General features: G+C 45.2%; 1 protein-coding gene across 1 annotated transcript in view; it reads left to right on the forward strand.

The window, feature by feature from the left end:
• Window positions 1–1590: 1590 nt before the first annotated feature.
• Window positions 1591–22120, forward strand: part of ADCK1 (aarF domain containing kinase 1) — a 71924-nt gene continuing 51394 nt past the window's right edge. The window contains exons 1-3 of the mRNA XM_058807112.1: window positions 1591–1663; window positions 4519–4656; window positions 8934–9017. Coding sequence (XP_058663095.1) covers window positions 4531–4656; window positions 8934–9017 — 210 coding nt within the window. The 5' untranslated portion in view covers window positions 1591–1663; window positions 4519–4530. The remainder of the gene's footprint in view (window positions 1664–4518; window positions 4657–8933; window positions 9018–22120) is intronic.

Consider the following 22120-nt stretch of genomic DNA (forward strand, 5'->3'; position numbering starts at 1 on the left):
CCTTGGCCAGCGTGGGGCCTGCCCTGGAGCCATCTGGTGCTGGCCCTGTCAGACATGGGGGATGCTTCTTTTCACAAAAGCCACCCTGGAGCATCCTCCACCACCACGACAAAACCTTGCCACACAATCCAATACAGGTACCCATCACATGTTCCCAATATTATCTTTATCTTTTAGAAAAATACTTAACACACCACTGTCCCACAGCCAGGGAGAAGGGAGTTAAATCACCTTTACAGCACTTTTCCACAGGGGTGGAAAACCTGTTAATCCAGGAAGAGAGACTTGTCATCAGGATGTTTTCTTGAAGGCAATGCCATGGTCTCCTGAGCTAGTAGATGGGGACAGGGAGCAGAATAGCCCCCCTGTAACCCAGGAGGAAGCAGTTAGTGACCTGCTGAGCCACTTAGATGCTCACAAGTCTATGGGATCAGATGGGATCCATCCTAGGGTGATGAGGGAGTTGGCAGATCAGCTTGCCAAGCCACTCTCCATCATTTACCATCAGTCCTGGCTCCCTGGGGAGGTCCCAGATGACTCAAGATTACCCAAAGTTAACCCATCCATAAGAAGGGCCAAACAGAGGATCTGGGAAACTACAGGCCTTGTCACTCTGATCTCACTGCCAGGCAAGTTTATGGAACAGATCATCTTTAGTAAAACCACACGTCACCTACAGGATGCCCAAGCAATCAGACCCAGCCAGCACGGATTTTGAAGGGGCAGGCCTTGCCTGACCAACCTTATTTCCCTTTAGGACCAGGGGACCTGCCTGGTATTTGAGGGAGAGGCTGTGGATGTTGTCAGCCTGGACTAGTGAAGGCTCTGGAGCACAGGTCCCATGAGGAATGGCTGAGGGAGCTGCGGGTGTTTAGCCTGGAGAGGAGGAGGCTCAGGGCAGACCTTGCCACTCTCTATGGCTGCCTGAAAGGAGGGTGCAGCCAGGTGAGGGGCGGCACCTTCTCCCAGGCAGCCAGCAATAGCACAAGACACAGGCTGTGGAAGGGGAGGTTTAGGCTGGACATTAAGAAGAAATTCTTCCACTGAAAGAGTGATTAAATAATGGAATGGGCTGCCCGGGGAGGTAGTGGAGTCACTGTACCTGGAGGTGTTTCAGAAAAAATTGTATGTGGCACTTAGTGCCATGGCCTAATTGACAAAGTAGTGTTCGGTCATAGATAGGACTCAATGATCTTAAAGGTCTTTTCCAACCTAGTTGATTCTGCGAAATAGAATGTGAAATTTAATTTAAGTGTGAAATTTAATTTAAGTGTGAAATTTTTTTAAGAGTGCAGAGCATAGGTTTTCTGGGAGCGTCACTGACAAACTGAGATTGCGTTAACTTGCAGTTACCGAAGAGGAGCAGGTAGCAATCCTGCAATCCTGCAATCCGGGGTGCGAGCTGCGCACTTCCCCGCAGCAAGGGCGGAGGCGTCAGCGCAGCGGGGACCCCATCGAAGCGCAGCGCTCCCCCCCGCCGATCCCCCGTGGGCTCGCCCAAGGGCCGCCCCTTGCAGTCCCACCGCGCCCCCGCCCCTCCGGGCTGCCGCCAAGCGAGACTACGTTTCCCGGCATGCCGCGCGGGCCAGGGCCGTACCGTGTGCGAGGTGCAGGGGGGAGCGGCGTGGGGCGCGCGCGAGTTGAAGTGCCGGCGAGGCGGTCGGTAAGTGCCGCTCCGAGCGCCGGCGGAGCGCCCGGGCCGTCCCGCCCTCACAGCCCCCGCGGCCGCCCCGGCCCGTGCCGGGGACTCCGGGCCCGGGCGGCGAATGCCGCCCGCAGCTGCGGCCCCGGCGGCGGGGACTCGGTTGTCGCAGCGCTCGGCGAGGCCGGGGCTGTTCGTGGAGCCGGGAGAGGCGCGGGGCGCGGAAGCTGCTCCGGGAGAGCCGGCCCGGCCTGAAGAAGAGCGGAGAGCGGGCGGCGCCGGCCCCTCGTGTCCTTCGCGGGCAGACCCCGGGCGCGGGCCTGGCGGCCGGAGCGGCCCTGCCGGGGCTTTGAGCGGCGCCGGGTGCCGCCGTCCTCGGGGCGCTCAGCGGTCACCGCCGCTCCCGGCCGCGGCAGGCGGCGGTGGGGTCACCTTCGGGGCTCGGACAGGGAACCGGCACCGGCCCGGCTGCCCCGGCTGGGAACAGGAGAAGCCTGGCTGTAACGTGAGGGACGCCTAGGTGCGCCAAGTTGTGTGAAAGTCAAAGGAGCCACCTCACTTAGGTGAAAAAAGAGCTGGAGGTGATCTGTCAACGCAGGGCTTAATAATGAGAGGCAGTGACATCCCAAGGTTTGTTTCACAGCTGACAGGGCCCTTAAGATATCCCTGGGGGTGTCATAATGGCTCATTTACATGGAAAAGGCTCCTCCATACCTTATGCAAAACTTTGAAATACAATTTAATTTAGAGAATTCTATTTCTGTACCTCTTATTGGAGGGGTTTTAGTTATTCCCTTTTTATTGCTTCAACATGCTAAGCATGAAAGTAGGAACTTTCTTGCAGAAAATTCAGCTTTGCTGCCTGTTTATTTGCTGCCTAAAGTTCTCATCTTCTCTTTGTGACGTACAGCTGGCGGGTATGGCAGTAGATGTGATGTAACAAACTGCAGATTATAGCTTCAGGTAGGAATAACATGCAAGAACAGATGGACCTGAATCCTGCTTTCAATAAAATGTTCTTTTGGTAGTTGAGAAAGCGAAGGAAAAAAATAATGAAAAGGAGAAGCATATTTCCTGTTAAGAAAATGTCAGTGCACCTTTCACTTTTCAATAAAGGAAGTTTTACAGAAATATACAAGGAGCACAAATTGTTTAATTAAAATACTTTGCAAAAAAACTACTTTTGAAGGTGACAGAGAATACAAGAGATCTCTGTACAAAAAAAGATCGGTCCTGCTGGAAGAAACCCCAAAATTTCTAGAATTCCAGTGAGGCAGGGGAAGGAGAGCAACTTTTTTTTGGTGAAGTGTGTGTACATTTGTCTGCAGTCAAGAGCCCAGGTTTATTTTCTGTTGAGTTTGATCATAGATTCAAAGGAGTCCTGGTCAGCCAGCTACCCATTCTGACAGGAGAAAGAGCTGGGTTGCTGCAGGCAGCTGTGACAGGCACTGACAGAATATGCCTCAGCTTTTCTGCCTCACAATTGCCTAGGGTTTGTAAGGAAATAAAAGGAAATAATAAAGTTTAGCTAAGGTTCATGTACAAAGGTCTCTTGTGTTATATTAGCTTATTTTGCCGATTGTGTTCTTGTGAACTGCTATTGAAAGATTTGACCTGTGTCACTGCATGTGTTTTTTGGTTACAAGGCTTCGAGAGGAAAGGCACAAGCCAGACTGACCCTGCTAAAGCTTCACAATGAGAAACAGGCAAGTTTCTCAGTCAAGCCTAGGAGTGGGAGGATTAGTAGACTCCATCTTGATGGGGTAACAGCCTGCACTGTGTCAAAGGTGCTCTTGAGAGCTTGCAGAGAGGTGACAATACCTTTTGATTTGTGGTAGAAGCAGAAGGAATGCTCAATCATACTTTCTGCCCAGTACCAGCCATAGGGAAAGGAAAGAAAAATGTACCTAATTCCTTGTTACCTTTTTCATATCTGGGTCCTCTATGTTGAATAAAGAAATGGAAAATATATAAATTACCATGTAAAGAGTTACATGTTTATGCTACTTTATATGCTGCAAACAATGAATGCAGTGAACCAAAGTGCTTAGTGTGGGAAATGTGTTCATTCCCCATCCTTGTCCCACAGGAAAAAAGTGGTTGAGAAGTGTCTCACCCCAGGCCTGTGTTTGGCCTGTGAAGAGCTAGGAACAGGCTGTAGATTCCTGCAGATTGCTGTTCTGTCAGTACATTCCCTGTCTGGCACTTGAGTGGGATGGTGATAATGAGAACACAAATCTCACTTGGTCACTGATCAGGTGCCCCATCTGCATTCTCTGTGTTTGTCTGGCACTGCTGGAGTGGCATACAACCTCCTGGGATGCCTTGCCTCTTCCTAGACCACTCATCATCAGTGTGGAGCTTTTAGAACTAGCCTAGCAGAGTTTCTAACAAACTTGGGGTGTTCCTGATGTTGCAAGAGCTCTTTTTAAACCTGGGTTGTTATATCATCTGTTGTCCCCTTAAAATCTGCCTATGCTGTGATGTCTTCAAAAATTTGTGTTGAAGAAGTGCCTGTTGATAGGATCAGAATTTACTTCTGGTGATCTCATGCTTCCTTCTGTCTGTCCACCTGTTGTGTCTCCTTGAAAAGCCTTTGAGATCCTGAACAAGTGTTTTGTTGCATTTATGCAAGGTCTAGGAGTGAGTTACTTCTGGATTTGTGGCCTGTAGACACTGTTGAGTTAAGAATAGCAATGAGCAACTTACCCCCAGTTGCTGGGTGGTTGCTTGAGCTCTTGGCTGGGGGCAGTGCTGGCAATGTGTCATTAGGAAGGGAGCAATTAAAACTTGGATTGCCAGGTCCTCTGGGGCTGTGGGCATCCGATCACTAAGTCCTTATCAGATGTTACAGTTGCTGTTTTGTATCTTGGCAGGGTTCATCAGTCATGGCACTAAGGGCCTTGAAATTTGCCTCATTGACAGCAGCTGCTTCTGGCATCTATCTGTATGGAAACAGGTTCCTGGATCCTAATGATTTTGGAGTTGTTCGTGTGGGCCGAGCCATTGCCACAGTAAGTTCTACCATAGCAATGTGCAGGAGGATTCCTAGATGGGTAAGGGAATTGAAGTTCACAAGAACTTGGGATTTTCTGCATTCGCTGTCTGCATTTTCAGCTGGCTTAGGAAATCAGAATGTCTGTAGGGAGCTCTTCAAGTTCTTGACACCGTGGGGAGAAAGGAGGTGGAAGCATGTAAGGAATACATCTGTTTTAGCACATTTTGGAAAGAGACAAGTGGAGATACTGAGAGCTGTGTCTGCTTGCCTGGGTAGGGTGGGACCTTCAGAGCAAGGGTTCACTTTGGGCCCACGTTTTCTTCAAGGTCAGTCGCCCAGGTACCGTGTCCTGTTGCCTTTTAAGAGTGACTTAGGTCAAACCCTGTTCTCTGCATATGCTGCTTTTACATTTTGTTATAAGTATCCTGGCTGTGTTGATAAACTAGGGAACCATTGCACTATGACCTTGGTATGAGATTTGGGGGGGGAAGGACTGCTATTTTGAGGATCATTCTCAAAGCAAGAGTAAAGTGAGGATGGGTGATTACATACTTCTGAGATTGGAGTGGTTTCCAGATGTGTAAAATGAATGCTAGCATCACTGGTATTTCTCATAAAACTGGAAATGGAGGCTGCTGCCTTCTCCTTGCCAATGTTCACTGATGGATCCATGAGCAGCCAGGAACATGGAGAGCAGAGACTCTGGAGGGGGTATCAGTCTCCCCGTACCTCACTTGCATTGTACATCTGTCACTTCAGGCCACAATCTCCATCATTTACAGACCCCCAGTGGTAAGCAGCTGTCTGTCTGCATTTTCTGTGACTTTTAAGCACTTTGTTAATGAGTTTTACAAGGAGTTGGCTCCTGAGGGCAGATGCAATAAGAAACAAGCTCTGTGGGTTGGCTCAGGTGCCATGTGCGTGCAGCATCATAAACTGTTGTGAAAAATGAATGTTTATTTTGAAAGGGTGAAGGCAGAAATGCAAACTGTAATCTTTCCTTCTTACTTAACAAGTGCTAAGCTTTATACTCTGTCCCTGGCCATAAGGTAGTGCTACCTGGTGGTAGGGAGCAGCTCTTTCCTTTTTAAAGCACAGGAAATTGAGGCGTAGAGAGGGAATGCAGTTTCTTGCTGCTGGGGGAGAATCTATTATTTAGGGTGTTTGGGTTCTCCAATGTGTCCTTGAGTTCTGCCTGTTTGACTAGTGTTTCTGAGTCACTGTTTTTGAGGTAATCTACTGTTTAAGACAAAAATAAGTGACAAGTTCCAGTGATGAGACTGTGCAGTTGGTCTGTGCTTTGAGTGATGGTAAGAGATTACTTTTCTGAAGAATAGGAAGTAGGGGAAAGGAAATATTCTTTGCTTTAGAAGATGGCAAATCACAGAGATGCCTGACTTTCATGTTCTCTGCCTTCAGGGAGGTCACAAGTCATTGGCTATAAAGCGCTTCACTGGTCCTGCTCTTAAATGCTTTAGAGGGTTCTGCACCCATAGCTGCAAGCAGTGACCCCAAAACCAAGTTACCAGTGCTCAGTCTTCTGTAGGTGATGGCAGCATGTGTTTAAATCTGTGTGTATACTTTTAAAAAAGAATGTTCTGTCTCTTTCTGAATTCTTAGTTTCCTCTGGTATGTATGACTGCATGTGTTTGAGTTGCTTCTGAGAGATTCTTTAGTCTTGCTGCACCAGTGACCTCTGCCTTCCCTGCTCATTTTTGGACAGTCAGAAGTCAGCTCTCATCTGAGCACAGGCAGTTTGAACTGCTGTCATTCCTTAGCCATGGACCAGCTGAAGCCAATAGAGCAGACATGTTTACTTCTAAGAAGCTCACCTTGGGGATTATTCTTTTTGCAAATGAAAGATAAATCTCTGTAGCAAACAAGTGATTTTGGATATTGAATATTAGTGACATCTGCATAGCCCTAAAGTATCTGTCCTTCAATCTAGCCCTGCCCTGGCTTCTTACCTGGATGCTTGATTTCCTCACTGAACCATAGCCAGGCAAAAGCAGACTGTAATGAAGAGACTGCAATTCTTAACAGCTAATAAGTTCAGCAGCAGCAGACACAAAACTGTAAGACAAGTTACAGTGGGGCAAACAAAACAAAACAAAACAAAAGAAAAGCCTGGAGAAAAGAACACATGAGTATCAAGGAACCTGACATACAGCTATGAGACTCTGGACAGATTTCATCTGAGTTTGTTTAGACAGATTTGAGTCTGGTTGTATTTTAAGCACGTTGGTTCAGTAGTTCTTTGCAGACTCCATAGGAAACTTGATGAAGCTCACTAGCAGAAAATTTCTTTTGAAGCCTCTGTTTAGGGAACTAGCTCTTATGTATGGGTAGACAGCTATTGAGGGGGAACATTGTGCTATGACTTGGTGAGATCTGAGGATAGGTTTGGGAGCAGTGGAGGAGTGTACAGTGTTGAGAATTCATTGATACAAGTGGGACATTTAAAACTGGGCTGGATGCAAGCTCAGTGAAAGTAATCTGGCATTTGTAAAGGGAGGGATTGGTTGATTTTGTAAATCTTTTTATAACTCTGAGTTTCAGTCTCACACTGTAACATGAATGACAGCACTAGTCTTGGATGAGAACGAAGTCAGTGGCGTGGGCAGCCTCACGCTGCAGAGTGTTTCTGTATTCTGGTAAAATTAGAAACTGGCAGAGCCGTTGTGCATTTGCTGTATTCTTTTGAGAGTATACCAGTTGTTTTGGTTATGTGGAAGGAACATTCTGTGCAGTAGCTAGACACTGGGAGGGATTTGGCAATGTCAGAGTTGCCTATCAGGATCATCATAATATTAATTTAGTGTTTAAGATTACAGTGTAATTAGCAACCGCTTAATTAATTCCCTCTTCCTCTGTAATACAGGCCAATCTGTTAGCTGCTTCTTTTTGAGTTGGAGGTGATAATTACCCTTGTGGACCAGAGATAAAATAAGAGCCAACTCAAGCCTTGATGCAAGACTGATTCGAACCTCCCTCCACTTCAAAGTTGTTCTTTGAGGTTGTGAAGTTGCTTTGAAAAAGTTTTCTTCTGTATGGTCTCTGTAGCTGTGCAGCTCCTCAGTTCACCAGGGGCAAGAGAGCCTGAAAAGCCAGAAAAACATTTTGCTGTGTTCAGTTTGCAATTTGGAAATCAGGAAACATGAGAAATCTAACCTCCACAAGGAGGGAGTGTGTCTGTTTGTTACTGATTCCCAGCTTGGTCCATTCTTGGATGCATTTCTGAACTTTTGACTTTTTCCCCTATTGTCAGTTCTCTCAGACCAGGTTTGCTTCCCTTGCCTCCCTGGCTTTCATGATACATTGACTGTACTTTGTGCCCTTCCTGGACATATCTATGGTGAAAGGTGGGGCTAGTATCCTGTGCCAGAATGGAATGCTAGCCATTCAGTAGGGAGATTTGAGGAAAAGTGCCTTTCAATGGGAGTTACAGAAACGGTTCTTCATGGCAAGGATCTTGAAATTCAAATGGCACATTAGTGGACAGGCTCCTCTAGGTGTACATTCCCTTCTCTCCCTCCAAACATGACCTGTATTTTTCTCTCCCATTCACTGATGTTCTGACTGTGGAAAGAGAAGAACTTTAGTGATAGGAATTGTGAAATACCCTAGATCTATTTTCAGAAATCATAAAGTCATTTAAGAATATAATTCCATTGTCCATGGCAATGTCTACCTAACAGGTTTGAGCTGGATCCCATTGAGTTGGATCCTGTTTTTGTAATTGGGTATTCAACCCTTTGGCCCAACACTCCTTTGTGCAGTTGAATATCCCCAAAAGTACTGCTGCTTGTGCTAGTCTGAGTTTTTCCTCAGTCACTCTGTTCCCTGCTGAGCCTATACACAGAGCAAGCTGGTTAGGCAGTTTGGAGCTCTGAAGCTGGGGGATAACTGATGGGGCACAGAGTCTGGATGACCTCTGTTACTAGCAGCAGACCTTACTGTGAAAGCCCACATGGCTGACTGAAGATGGGAGTCTGCTGTGCAAGGTGCAGTACAGAGATTAGGAAAATGCTTTGAGCATCTCAAATAGAAGATAGTATAGGAGTGTCAAGTGTTGCTTACATATAGCTACTTATCAGTGAGGCCCCTGCACTTCTTTTATAAGTGTTCATTGAAGTGAAATTATTTTCGTTTAATTTATTAATGAGTCTTTTGCCATAGGCTTCACTGTGGAGCCTGAACTTTGAAGCCTAAGGTACATGCATTCTCTTTAACAGAAGTCTTATTGTTTTGATAACTGTAGAGCTTGCTCAGCATTTCTGGTTTCATTTGCAGACAGCAGTTATCACCTATGACTACCTCACCTCTCTTCGGAGTGTCCCATACGGATCAGAGGAGTATGAGTTCCTCAAATCACAGGTAGGTAATAGCACTGAACTGCATTCCTTGGAAACTGCAAGGCACAGGTGTCTTGCTGCAATGCTGTCATCTTAATAACTCAATATGCTTTCTACCAGATTGTTAACAGCAATATTAGATAACAACCCCATATTAGGATTTGCATTGCCCAATGGAGAAGGTCCTTTGTCAGAGGTAGCCATATGCATTCCGTGCTCACCAGACTCAAGTCCTTGGTGTATGCATTTGGGCTCTGCTGCGATCTCTGCTGCCAGACTGGTTGTGTGGTGGTCAGCTGCTGAGAGTGGCCTGGCAGTGCTTTCTTATTCTGCATATTGTTTGGTAATGGCCATAACATGAAGGCTGACTGATTTAAGTAAAAGGAGCATGTTGAAAAGGAAATAATAGAGATAATCAAACTTGCGGATCTCTGAGGAAATGAGAGTTGTGCAAAGTAGTGTACATCTCATTGTGAAACACACTGTTGTGTTTTGATATCAGTAATTAACAATACAAGAAGCATTAACAAAAGCATTTCTAGTGAGAAGGAAGACAAGCTCCTCTCAAGTCTTGTGCTGCACCTTTCATTCCAGCCTGTAGCCATATGGTTCATTGAGCTGTGAATGACACTTGGTTTTAGTTGGGTGCTTGTGATGTATGTTAGCCAGGGTTTCTCTGCTATTTTAGTTCAAGGCTTCTTTGGAGTGGGAAATACAGCTTGTGCCAAATTAGCCAGTCTGCATAGTGTGTTTGAAGTGAGGTTTTTAGCCTCATTTTTCTTCTTGGCGCAGGTAGGATTTAGGCCACTGATGTGGTTGGTTATAATGCATGGAGTGGTGCTCTCCAGGGATTCTCAGACTGGAGGGACTATAAGGCTGGAAACAGCCTTGACTAAGGTAGAAATCAGTGACATTGGACTGCAGCATGCTTTGGTATTCCTCTGGCAGAAAATACACATCATCAATATGGTCTTAGTGTATCTGCAGTGGTTTGCAGAATGGCTTCCTTGGGCTTGTTCTCATCCTCTGCTGTCTAAAGATGGTAAGCAGTTCTAATGTAGCTCCCCATCCCAAGTGAGTGACACTGATGCCCTGGCATAAAATGGAGATAGCTGCGTTGGAGTCTGGAACTTCACTGTTCATCTGCCCATGTCTCTGCCCTGAGCCTTTGAAACCTGGTTTGCAGAAGGACTGCATGTAGTTTCCTTGAGCAACACCCAAGTTGTGGAGTTGTCAGTACTGTTGTCAGCTTATCATTTGGCAGAATTTGCAGCAGCTGTTGCAAATTCCTCACCTTTTGCTGTGTGTCTCCATGGTTTCATTAACCTCTGCTATGTGGATTTTGATGGCTTGTCAATTCCTGCCCCCAGCAGCCAGAAAGGGCCCTGTTTGCTAGCACTGCACAGAGCTGTGGCCTCCCTGCTTGGCAGCCAGGACCAGCTGCCAGGACTAGTCAGCCCCTGCATGTGGCAGAGCCAGTGGCAAGCACAGCATGCCAGCATGGCCAGCACTAGCCTTCAGCTGCTGAAAGGGGCATGAGCTGGGAGATAGGAGGAAGCTGGCACAGGCATAGCATGAGTTGGTGAAACTCACTGACCAGTGGAGTCTGGTCCTACTGTTGACAGGTGTTATGGAGTGCCACCACTGAGCCTGGCAGGAAAAGCACTTACTGTTCTTCAGCAACATCCCTGTAGAGCTTGTGCCAGTGAAGCATCAGTTTGGCATGGGAGAACTTTCGACCTGGGCAATTGCCCACCAGACTTTATCTCAGTGCAGTTTTAAGTAGATGGCAACCAAGTCTTTACCACCTTGCAGCTCTTTTAACTCTTTATGATAGCTGACTTTTTGGTCTTGTACTAGCTCAGAATGACTTGTAAGAAGTTACCCCATTGGAGTTGGTACTTAAGATTAGTCACTGGATAGGGCCTAGAGGATGTGAATGCCCTACCCAAATAAGTGTTGTGTTTTAACAATACTTATCAAGATGTTGCTTCTGCTAGCTGCTGTCCTGGATAGATCTCTAGTACTCTTAGCCCTTCATTGTATTGTCTTTGTTTCTGTCCTTCTAGTGAGGCCAGCTTAACCTGCTTTTCATGTACTGAGAGTTTGTAATTTTCTTGTCAGCAAGTGTATGAATTAGCTGCTGATTTCCAGATGCAGTTTTAGTGCTGTGCCTAGAAGAGACACTCTGTGAGGCAGGGTGTATCTCTGTGTGTGAGAGAGATTTGGTGACCATGGGACTGCTGATAGTGCCAAAAGGTCTGAATCTGGTTTTTGTGCCTCTGTCTCCAGTGTTGGGGTGCAGGTGCATACATGTCTGTGATGTGCTTGCAGCTGGGAGTGGAAAAACACTTTTTTCTGTGGATCTCCTCCTGGTCCTCAGCGTACTGGTGATGCTACTCCAGTGCAAATAATGCTTAACTTGTTCTCCATGGATTCCCCGTGAGACATTAAACTGGGGTCTCTAAATTACCCATGGCCTTGCATGAGATATGGGAAGGTTCAGTGGCAGCACCAGTGCCTGAGCCTACTGGGGCCAAACAGGAACATAGTCACTAGCAAACAATTAAATGCAAAGCAGATTTAGAAGGAAATGGGTTCTCTGGGGACTTTTAGCCAGGTTCCTGCTTAGCTCCAAGGAATTATCCTCAATTTTACTATGTAGTTCTGTCCCTTGTGGGCCAGTTTTGATGCTAATACTCTAAGCTCCTCAGTTCCCAGCATTTTTTTATGGCTAGCATATTGGCCATACTATGGCCAAAGTTTTACTACTTTCCATGAGGTGGCAAGCAGTAGATGGGAATTCACTGTGTGTCCTGATGTTAGCTTGCCTCTCCCTGGATCTGCTGTCAGCTAGGAGATATGAGAGCCCACTTGCCAGATGGCACACATTGCTGTCCCTCAGCAGCAGCCATTTTTCATTCCTGCCCCTGCCTGAGGCAGAGATGAACCTCCTTATGTGCTCGGGCTTTATGTCCTTCCCAATGGTTGCTTCATTTCACCACCAATGGCTCAACCACACTGGAAATTCAATCTGTCTCCTAAGTTAGGGGTCCTTTCCTGGTGTGTGGGCCCTTTTCCTGCATATGATGGTACTGCCAGTGTACTGGTGTAAGAGCAGTTGTCAATGATTGGCCAAGACATCATATGTCTTTAGGTCTAGTGTCAGGAGCATTAGGGGAGGTATGACCTCTGTTCTTTTCATGTCTGTTTCATTAAATGATTCTGGACATCTTTGCATGTGTAAGCTTGGGCATTTCTTTTCATTTCTACTCCTGCTTTCACTGGGGCCAGAGGAAGGAGAGCAGCCTGCTCAGTGTCATTTCCTTACCTATTGTTTTCTTAATAAAACATTTTATTCTATAGAAGGCTGCATTTCTCTGACATTCTTCTGCCTCAGTGAATGTTGGCCCTTCACAGTGCTTGTCTCTTCAGTACCAAGTCTGCCTACCATGGGACATTTCCAGTGGTGTTCCTCTCAGTGTAGCATCTGGATGTCTTGGCTGACACTTCTTCATTGCTGGCATCAATTTCGGTTGATCCTGCTGTCAGTCAGCAGGTGTGTCACAACATGCAGTTTGTTCAAGGCCTGGTATCAATGGAATTCTGAGTTGTCGGTGTAGTAAGAGGGTTGCAATGGGTCAGTTGTCCTTGATTTTGGCAGATTTTGGCACAAGTGGCCACAGCTGAAAATCTGGAGCAGGACATCTTTTTGTTGTTTTCCTCTGTAAGACAAAAGGTTACTGCTGTGAGTTTTGTTTTTTTGTAATGAAGAGAAGACAGCAAGGAGAAAAAGGATCTGTGGTCAAGGTATCTCAGTAGACAGTGGGAATCCATTCTTGAATTAACTTTATTGACTACAAAATTGCTTTGTCAGGGACAGCCCATTTGGGGAGGTTAATTAAATGTCCTCCTTTTGAGAGCAGAATGAGGATGTTCTCGTCATTCAAACTTATGGTTATTGGGCTGTCAGTACCTGGGCAAATATTTGAAAGGTATAACCTTGTGGCATCATTAGAGAGAATACGATTTCTTGCTCCTTGGAGGCTCTTCCTGGCTTTGCTACATTTACTTCTCACAGTGGAGTGGGTATTTTCAAAATGAGTTTTGTCTCACCATAAAGTTGCACAGTGGAAGGATCTTGGAAAGATGAGGAATGAATGTACATGTTGTGTGTTTTCAAAAATAATCTACAGTTTCTGGATGGCTCAGACCAATGAAATAGCCTGTGCCTTTGGACTTATGTTGTGATTCAATAACACCATGTGCCTTAAGTATTAAGTGATGTCTTAAAATAGTTTCATCCTGATGGAAGTGGACTGCGTTTGCAGAGAGAAGTCCTCAGGAACTCTCCATGGCATTCCTTCAAAAAGGCAGCTGTGAATGGGGACTGTGGACTGCTCTCCACCACAGCCAGTGTGTGCAGTGGTGGATCTACTTGTGCTTCAGGCTCTGGTGAACCAAGGTGAGAAACAAATGAACTTTCTTATGGGACACAAAATAGCCATTAGGTGGCAGTGACTTTCTGTCACCAAACTAAATGGGAACCAGTAAGAGAGAGGTGAAGAGCTTCAGAGCCAATCCACAGTCCCTGAGCTGATCATGTTTGGTTGCCCTATTATGTGCTCCCCAGGATATCTCTTCATCTAAAAGGCATGGTCAACACTAATGCAGTCTAAAAAAGCTATTATCAGGGCCAGCTGGTGGCTTGAGGACTCTACATTTGAGCACTGCTGTCTAGCAAACTTCCTGCCAACACATAAAGCATGAAAGCTTTGCACTGAAAACATAACAAGCTGTAAAATAAATCTTATAATTAATACACTTCCTTTTCCTCCTTGTGCTTTCTGGAGTGGTGTCAGCTGAATGCTCTGGCCATAGCATCTATAGGTTTTAATTTTGTAGCATTGAAAAGGTCAATTTTTTGTGGGATCTGTATCTATGAAACTAGATGTTCTTCAGTCATCTGCAGTGATTTATTCAGAGAAATGGCCCATCTACTGTGGCATTTTTTGAAGGAGGAAGAAGGAGAGAAGTGAGGGTAAGGAGGCAGTGCCTCATGTATTTCATGTCTTTTTCCTGGCTGTGCATGCTTGTCCCGGAAGTGCTTTGCTCCAGGAGCATAAGTGTGAATTGTCATGCACTCGGCTTGCCTGAGCCATCTTCTCTCAGCTCCTCAGGAGTGACACAAATGCCTGGGGAGCATTTAGCTCTCTCTCCTCCAGGTGGGGCTATCCCTTTTCACTTGAATCCCTGAGGACGTCGTCACATTGCTTCCTTTAGAGCTACTGGAGGGGTACATAGGAGCCAGAGCAGTATCTGAAGAACGTCTCATCTGGTAGAGTGGGGAAACCATTAGGAAGCCCTGGGAAGATGCAGGCTGCAAGGAGCTTGCATAGTAAGAAACATTATAAAAGGAAAAAATGAGAAGTGAAGAAATGATCAGGTTTTATTTAGTGTTTGGCTACGCTTTGGGTCTCAGTGTGAAATGAACGCTCAGCAGTGCAAAATCAAGAGGTATGGCAGGAGATGGTATTTTCTCTGAAGAGCTTATGGTCATGGTTGATTTGCCTAGATTTTCACCCTAAATGTGAGTGGTGCAAATACATGCAAACATGAAATTTCTTGAGGTGGAATGTCTGTGTAAAGAGGGAAGGATACAAAAAGCAGAAATTAGTTAGGGTTCCACTGTAAGTCACTTAACACTGATCCCATTGACGTTGGATCTGGCTATGATTAGGGATGTTTTCTAAATGTGTGGCCTTGAACTACTGACCAGTTTATATGGTTACAGAACACAGAAACAGAATATCCTGATTTGGAAGGGACCCACAGGGATCATTGAGTCCAACTTTAAAGGGAATGGCCCATATGATTGTTGGAGGCCACCTGTAAAATCAGTAGCCAGTACTTCATCTATTCTAAGAACAGGAAGACAGCTGGCTTGAGAGTAAAAATAATCTTATCTGAGACTAGGAAAAATAGATACCTAAAAGTTTCATCTGGGGACAGAGACATGTACTTGCAATGTCAAAGTGGACTTCTGAAGTGTTGTTTTGTTTGCCCTTTGAGTCCTTAGCAAGACCCATCTTGTGGATTCTGTTCCCTTTTCTGAGGTTGTTGTAGTTAGCTTGTAGTAAAACACTATCTTGAAAGACTTCAAATTAGGAGTAAAAATTAGATGTAAAATTAGGGGTGAAGAGAATAGGTGGCATGCAGAGGATATTTCAGGCAGGACTCTGTCAGGCCTGAGGAAGGCCTGCGGACTAGGAAAAAAGGAAGGTATGTTTCTCTTGAACTAGAGTAGTTGATGATTTAGTTCTAGGAGTAAACCAAAAAGTATTGTTCAATGTCAGGTTTTAAAGCTACCCTTGCTTTACTTACTAGTGTTCCTGTGCTGTGCCTAGAAATGTGCATTTTTGTACATCTGGACAGGCTCATCTGCTTACCTGTAGACATGTGCCAGTGTGTTCACGTGGGAGTCCTTATAGTAAAGTAGGACCATTTTTTGAACAGGGTCAAAGGTTCACAGATGATTTTGGAAGAGTTAATCCAAGATGGTAATCATATTCCCTGCTGGACTAGTTAAGCCTACTTTTGGTCCTGTAGAACTGGCTTGGGGTCTCTTAATTTTTGTTGAATTTTTTGTTTACTTGTATCTTTTTTGGCTTGAGAGTTCTGTCTCAGTGGCTGCAAGTTCTGCTGATGGTGCACCATTCCGAGCAGCTTGCTGCTCCTTCCTCTGCAGTAGCATCATTTTGGCAGGTCTGACACCAGTAACAACTTGTTTTTGTCAGTGTACTGAGCCGATGTGACATGGAAGAGGATCACAGCCAGCAGATAAACAAGGGTTGTCTTTATAAACCTCCACTCTGTTCTGAGCTCCACTTTACCAAGAATTTGCATGTGAGCTTGCACATATATGAAACTGGCCAGTATTTTATGAAATGCCTTCTGCCAAGCCTGAATCCATTTACTATGTTGATAGTTTTGCTGAATTTAGAGGTAAAATCACTGAAAAGGTCACTAGTAGAATTGCTTTTCAAAAAAAGCTCCATCTCTTAAAATGTCTTTACTGGCTGTGCAGTCTTTGTTTGAAAATGTACTCATTTTGAGTTGCCTGTGAACTCTGTAACTGTGCAGTCCATTTGTTATTGTAGGGCTTTTCTGAACACAAGTTGTTTTTTACAGAACTGCTGAAGGGCAGCAGGTTTTGTTTATCGTAGGACTGTTGTGTGAAGAGAAGTAGGGAAGATAAGCTTTTCTCCCTCGGGCCCTTTCCTTTGCATTCACAGTCAGGCAGCACAGCCAGGCATTTCCAGAGCTCAGCAGGAGCTTTTTCATCTCTGCAATGCCCTGGTATTGCCTGTTCAGTCTCTCTTCTTCCTCTCCAGGACAACATCCCTGCTTCTATTTCTTGTAGTAAGCTGAGGTTTTGCTGTGTCAGTCTGAATTGGGAGTTATTCCATGCCAATATACAGAATGGTGATCCTTGACTGGGGAATGTTAAATTGAAATCCTGAGTGATGGGGATTGAGAAACAGCAAGGCTGTTAGCTGGAACTGCACTGTCTTCACTCTGAGCTGGTGCTAGTTCAGGACTGTGTGCAATCTGATGGGCTCCCAAGAGCAATACCAGCTCCAACCACCCTGACTAGCAGGGCTGTATCCTCTGCAACTTCCTTTACTTCCAGTCTTCCCAAAGTGGACTGAATCTGTACCAGAAGTGAAGGTGATGTTTGATTCTTTTAAACCTCTGTTCTGATTTTAGGGTTAGTGTTTGGTAATGTGGTTAAGTACTGAGCAAAATGCACATAGAAGCAGTTTCATGCATGTATCCCTCCTGGTGTTTCCCCATCTGAATGCATGCACCTTCCCACACTGGCCCTACACAGCTGAGCTCTCTGTTCATTTCTGCTGCCATCCTGTACCAGGCCTGAACCAGCTTCTTGCCTGCTCCAGCTCTGCCCTTACCTCTTCCCAGTGATGCCTCAGCCCTGGCTGCCACCTCCCTGGCCTCTGCCCTGGTGGCAGATTGGATATAGGCTTACCCCACCTGGCCTTGCATTCCTTGGTAACTCATGTGGGGAAGATTTGCCACAATTCTCATTTTCTGAGAACTGAGACCCAAGTGCTGGGAGGATACATTTCTGAACCCAGGCAGGACAGCTCTCCTAGTCTGTGGCTTTGCACACTTGTGTCAATGGCAGCCAAACCAGCAGGTTTCCCCTTCCCAGTCCCTCTCTGGAGTAGGATTCCTGGCTTTGGCACAGCTTGGTCCTCATCTGAGAAGATGAGCTCCACAGTGTGCCTTAGTTTCATTCTTGTAAATCTCACTCCAGAGATAGTAGGATGTCAGGTTTCACAATATGCTGAAATCCAAGGAACTCTTCCATTTACAAAAGGTCTAAAAACCCACTGTATTTCCTGTTAGTATGGATGGAGTGAAGCAACTAATGCAGACATGTGAATTTTATTTGAAGGATACTACATTTAAATAAAGTAACAATAAAGAGGTCAAGCTCTGTCCTTTTGCAAAATATTTGAAATGGTGGGATGTATGGGTATCTAATAAAGGAAAATTCCTTTAAATAGTGCTCACTGCTTATAATTGTTGGACATATGTGTAGTAAATTAAGCAATGTATTGATAAGACCATTTACCCACAGGACCCCCATCCCTGTGACAGATGCCTCTCCTTCCACCTGCATTGCTTAACAAATTTCTTCTCAAGAGGGGAAATGAATTCTCAATAGCAGCATGCCTAGTAATTACCCACACTGTAATTCTGATGTGCAGTGCTGTCACCCACCATTAGGTGGGAGTGGAAAAGGCACTGCATTTTGTTGATGGTTGAACATTTGTTTTCCTCATCATTTTGACACCAGAGGTAATTGCCATTCCTGAAATATTCTCTTGCTACCATTACAAAGCAACTGTTAGGGACAAGCTAATTATGAAGAATCTTGTTATGACAGATTAATAGGCCAACAGAGGGGATCTCTTTTTTTTCTCTCAGGCAACTGAGTAGTAAAATCTTACAGCTCCCATATAACTGCTTGAAACACATGCTTCTCTGTAAGCCAACAGATTTTTTTCTTAGAGATGGGAGATTTGAAGTACTAGGACTAGAGTGCAGAATGGGTTTCCAAGCTTGCTATTCTTGGGCTTTTGGTTTCCAAACATTATGTGCCAAAATGATCTAGAGTGGGGGCATTGCCATATGGAGGGGAGGTCTTCATGGTTGGTATTGGACCAACGCCTTCTATCTGGGTTGTGGTTGAGCAGCATCATGAAGGCTTGAAGTGAAGAACGCTGGACTTGCGAATTTTACGGATTTTAGAACAAGACACAAAGTCATTATCTGCACTGCTTTATTGCCACTAAGGGTTTTCTGTGTCAGGGAGGCCAAAATGATGTGCTGGTTGAATTCCAAGTGGCCAGTATGCTTGTGTCCCTCAGGAAGTTCCAGATCACCTGCTCCAAATTATTCTTATGGTATACTCTCTGGGAGCTGTTGTGGTGTGCCCCAAACATGTCTGCTTTCCTCTAGTAGAGGGGACTGTGGCACCTTGCCTCCCTGTGACTGAACCATTCTGTCAATGCTCAGAGGAGGAGGACTTTGAAATACCTGTATTTCTCATTGCTGTGTTTAAAAGCTCCCACAGTGTATGAATAGTTTGGACAGCAATCCATGTAGACTTGGTAATTGTGCTTTCAAAGAGGCAGTCAGGCAGCCTCGTGGCTGACTGGCTACTGTGGGATGCTAGTGGCTGCCAGGTGCTGACAAGCAGACCATTAAGAGGGAGCCAGTTATAGACTTCAAAATAGAAATCATGTAGATTTAAAGAAGCTCTTGGATCAGGTCTGTTCATGTTCTCAGCTTTGCCTTGATGTTTCCCTCAAGTTGTCGTTGCAACTATAGATCAAAGGATCGCTGTAGTTGGAACTGTGTCCCCTTTTACCATCTCCAGCCGAGTGTTTGTCCCTGCAGCACTCTGTCCAGAAAAGGAGCAAATCTTCAGAGGTAATCAATGCACAGCCCCCATTCATGCCATGATCTCCTTAATGACAGGAGGATCCCTTCTTTTCCAGAGACTGAATCAAGACCATGTTTATGTCATTTTCTATCTTTTCCTGCCAGCTGACATCAACTCTCAGTTTCACTGTAACTTCATTCTTCATGGGACCTCTGTGTGGAGTATGTAAATGCTTTAATATTAAATATTTGAGGCTAGAAATCATAGGTAGTATTAGTTTTGGATTATTAGCAAGTGCTTTAGTTTCTTTGCTTCATGTCCATCTTGTGTTATGCAATTCTTTAATGCTCTTTTTTTTTTTTGCTATGCAAATGTTGTCTTTGGGAACATACACAATGATTGTACTTGGCCAGCAAGATCTGATTCTTTGGAGGATCTTTGTCAGTATTGTTCTGTCAGGTTTTGCACCAATATATTTTCTCTTGAGTTTACTATTTGCCTTCTAGCCAAGGTTAGACAGTGGCTATCTTTGACTAGCCTGTTGATGGAGAAATGTTGCATATCCAGTTTTATATAAAGATGATCTCAGCTTTATTCTCTTCACAACCTTGGTGAGCCACAGCCAAGTGCAGGGAAGGCATGGACAATATTGTTCATTGTGATACCAGCTGTAGTAAAGGCAATTGCCTGTGGTACTGCTGGAAGTAATTCCTTCTGCTTTTTGTGGGAGAAAAAGTAATCTACTCTGGGTAACATGTGGCCTCACCTGGGCTTTCATTTCACCTTTTTGTTCATCTCAGTTTGGTGCCATGTCAGATACTTGTGTTTTACTTCATTAAATTGCTATCTCATGCTATGTTGCGGTGGCACTCTCATAGTCAATACAGGTCTCTCTTCCTTGTGTTCCTAGCAGCCAAAAGAATTCAGTAGACCAAATGCTACCTTCACTGGCATCCTCATAAGCCACTTTTATCCAAATTCTGCTTCTACTGACACATGCAGAAACCTATTGTTTTCAGTGAAAAAGTACAAGACTGGCTGCAAGAAAGGATTGGACCTTCTAATTGCAGTTTAACAAGTCTATTGTGTGTGAATCAGAAGAGGCACCAGCTCAGTCTCCCATACTGGTGACATTGATGGGATGCTAATAGACACGAGCTGCCTTTCTTGGTGCGGAGCTGTGTGGTGTCAACTAGATGAAAAAGCTGGAGTTATATTTATATATATTTTTTTTCACTCAAGTCAGCAAGTCTGACGGATAGCCAGAAGGGAACAGACCTGCTGAGTAACAAAGGGACATTCCTTGGGGTTTTTTTCTTTTTTAGGCACTTTTTTGAACGTAGAACCGCACTTTGCCATTGGTGATGACTTACTGGCACTGCAGCCACTTTCTCTGTTGGATGTGGCGCTATGACAGTCACTGCAGTTTTTTGGAATTGACAGTGTAATCCCATGGTTGTTATCTTTCCTGACTTCCTCGTCAATCCAATTTAATCACTTGTAGGTATTTCATGTGTTACTGTCTCTTTCCTCTTCAGGCATCCTGTTCCTGTGGGAAGAGGTCTGTGCTTTAAAGGTCAGAGCTTCTCAGATTAAAGAAGGGGGAAGGAATCTGCCTCTGTCATTTTGGTAAGGGGCTGTATTCTCTTTAGAGCCACTGCAATAAAAACCCTTCTTTCTGGGGTCTGCCACCAAGGTGAATGCTGGTGTGTGTCTGCATGGCTGTAAGAGAGAGAGCAGGCTTGCTCTGCTCCCCTGGCTGTTGGAGTGACCTGCCAGGAGAGAAGTTACATATGTACAAGGGGGAGAAGCTGCTGTTGCACGATTTAATTGCCTGACGTTGACTCAGATAGGTCCTGACTGGAGGTCAGCTGTGACGTGCAGCTGGTAGGGTGGGATTCGACTGCTGGGAAGAGAAAAATGCCAGCCCAGATTCTTCAGCGTTGACAAAGTGGATGTGATGATTTCTCCCCTCCAGCTGCAGCAGCTGCCTCTGTGCTTCCTACTTTTCTGCACACCCACAGTAGGAGAGCAGACTCTGAAGCTACCCTGTCTGGACCCTCAGCTGAAGTAGATGAGATTTAGCTGAGCTTTCCCAATGGTGCTTGGGCCATCCTTCCTTATAAAACTTACCGTTCAGTGTGCCTCTCAGTCTGTCTTCTGCATGTTGCGGTTTCCTGTGGAGTTCATGGCTTTTCCAGCTCTATTTTATTGCAGGATGGGGTGTGGGAACTCAGGGAAGAGGCTGTCAGATCTCCATCTTGGATCCTGCTGCTACGATTCTTCACTTAGCTGTCACTCAAGCTCCTACGGATTTTGCTACACTTTCAAAGCTAATTGCTACTGTGGCCTTGTTTGAGCTCTTCCTCCCACCCATGGTCCAAGACCAGCTCTCACTTCCCATGCTACTGCCTTTGCACAGTCTTACATGGAAATAGCTGGCTGGGGAGTGTTCTCCCTTCAGGTCATTTTTACTGCACAGCATCATCTCTTGCTATCCTGTCAATAGTGTGCGGTTTCTGCAGGGTGCAGAAAGTGTCCCCTAAACAGCAGCTCCTGTTTAGGGGACACTTCCGAGTGTAATACACATCTTAGTTGATACTGTTGCTAACAGCAACTGAAAACAGCAAATGAAACGGGGCTGCCTAGGACTGATGGGAGGGTGTGAGAGCGCCCCCCATAGCTAAATACAACACTAAATAACATGGTGTCTTTACAGTTTTCACTGGAATCCCACGTGGTTTGATCCAAGCTGAAGTGAATTAATTTTGTTAGCCAGATTTTGAGAGGTGCTGTGTCAAATTTATTTTCATTTCACCTGCCTCCATTGATTTCACCTGCAGGCTCTGTGATCAATGGATCAAGACGTGCCTCATTTCATTGTGGCTTCTGTGAATGTCTCTGTGCCTTCTGCAGACATGCTGTTGAATTACTTTCTATCCTCCTTGGGTCCTCTGCAATGAAGCACAGGACAGATGTATTTGTATATCAGCTATCAGGACAATAAGGCACTGAATGCACTTTTATAAACCTGCTTTCTTTGCAAGTACTTTATGTTTGTGTACACATGGGTCTGAACCTTCTGTCTTGGGCAGATCTGGTCTGACCTTATCCTCATGTTTAAGTAACCATTGACAATAATGTAT

Source organism: Ammospiza caudacuta, chromosome 6, assembly GCF_027887145.1.
Source record: "Ammospiza caudacuta isolate bAmmCau1 chromosome 6, bAmmCau1.pri, whole genome shotgun sequence".
Classification (NCBI taxonomy): Eukaryota; Metazoa; Chordata; class Aves; order Passeriformes; family Passerellidae; genus Ammospiza; species Ammospiza caudacuta.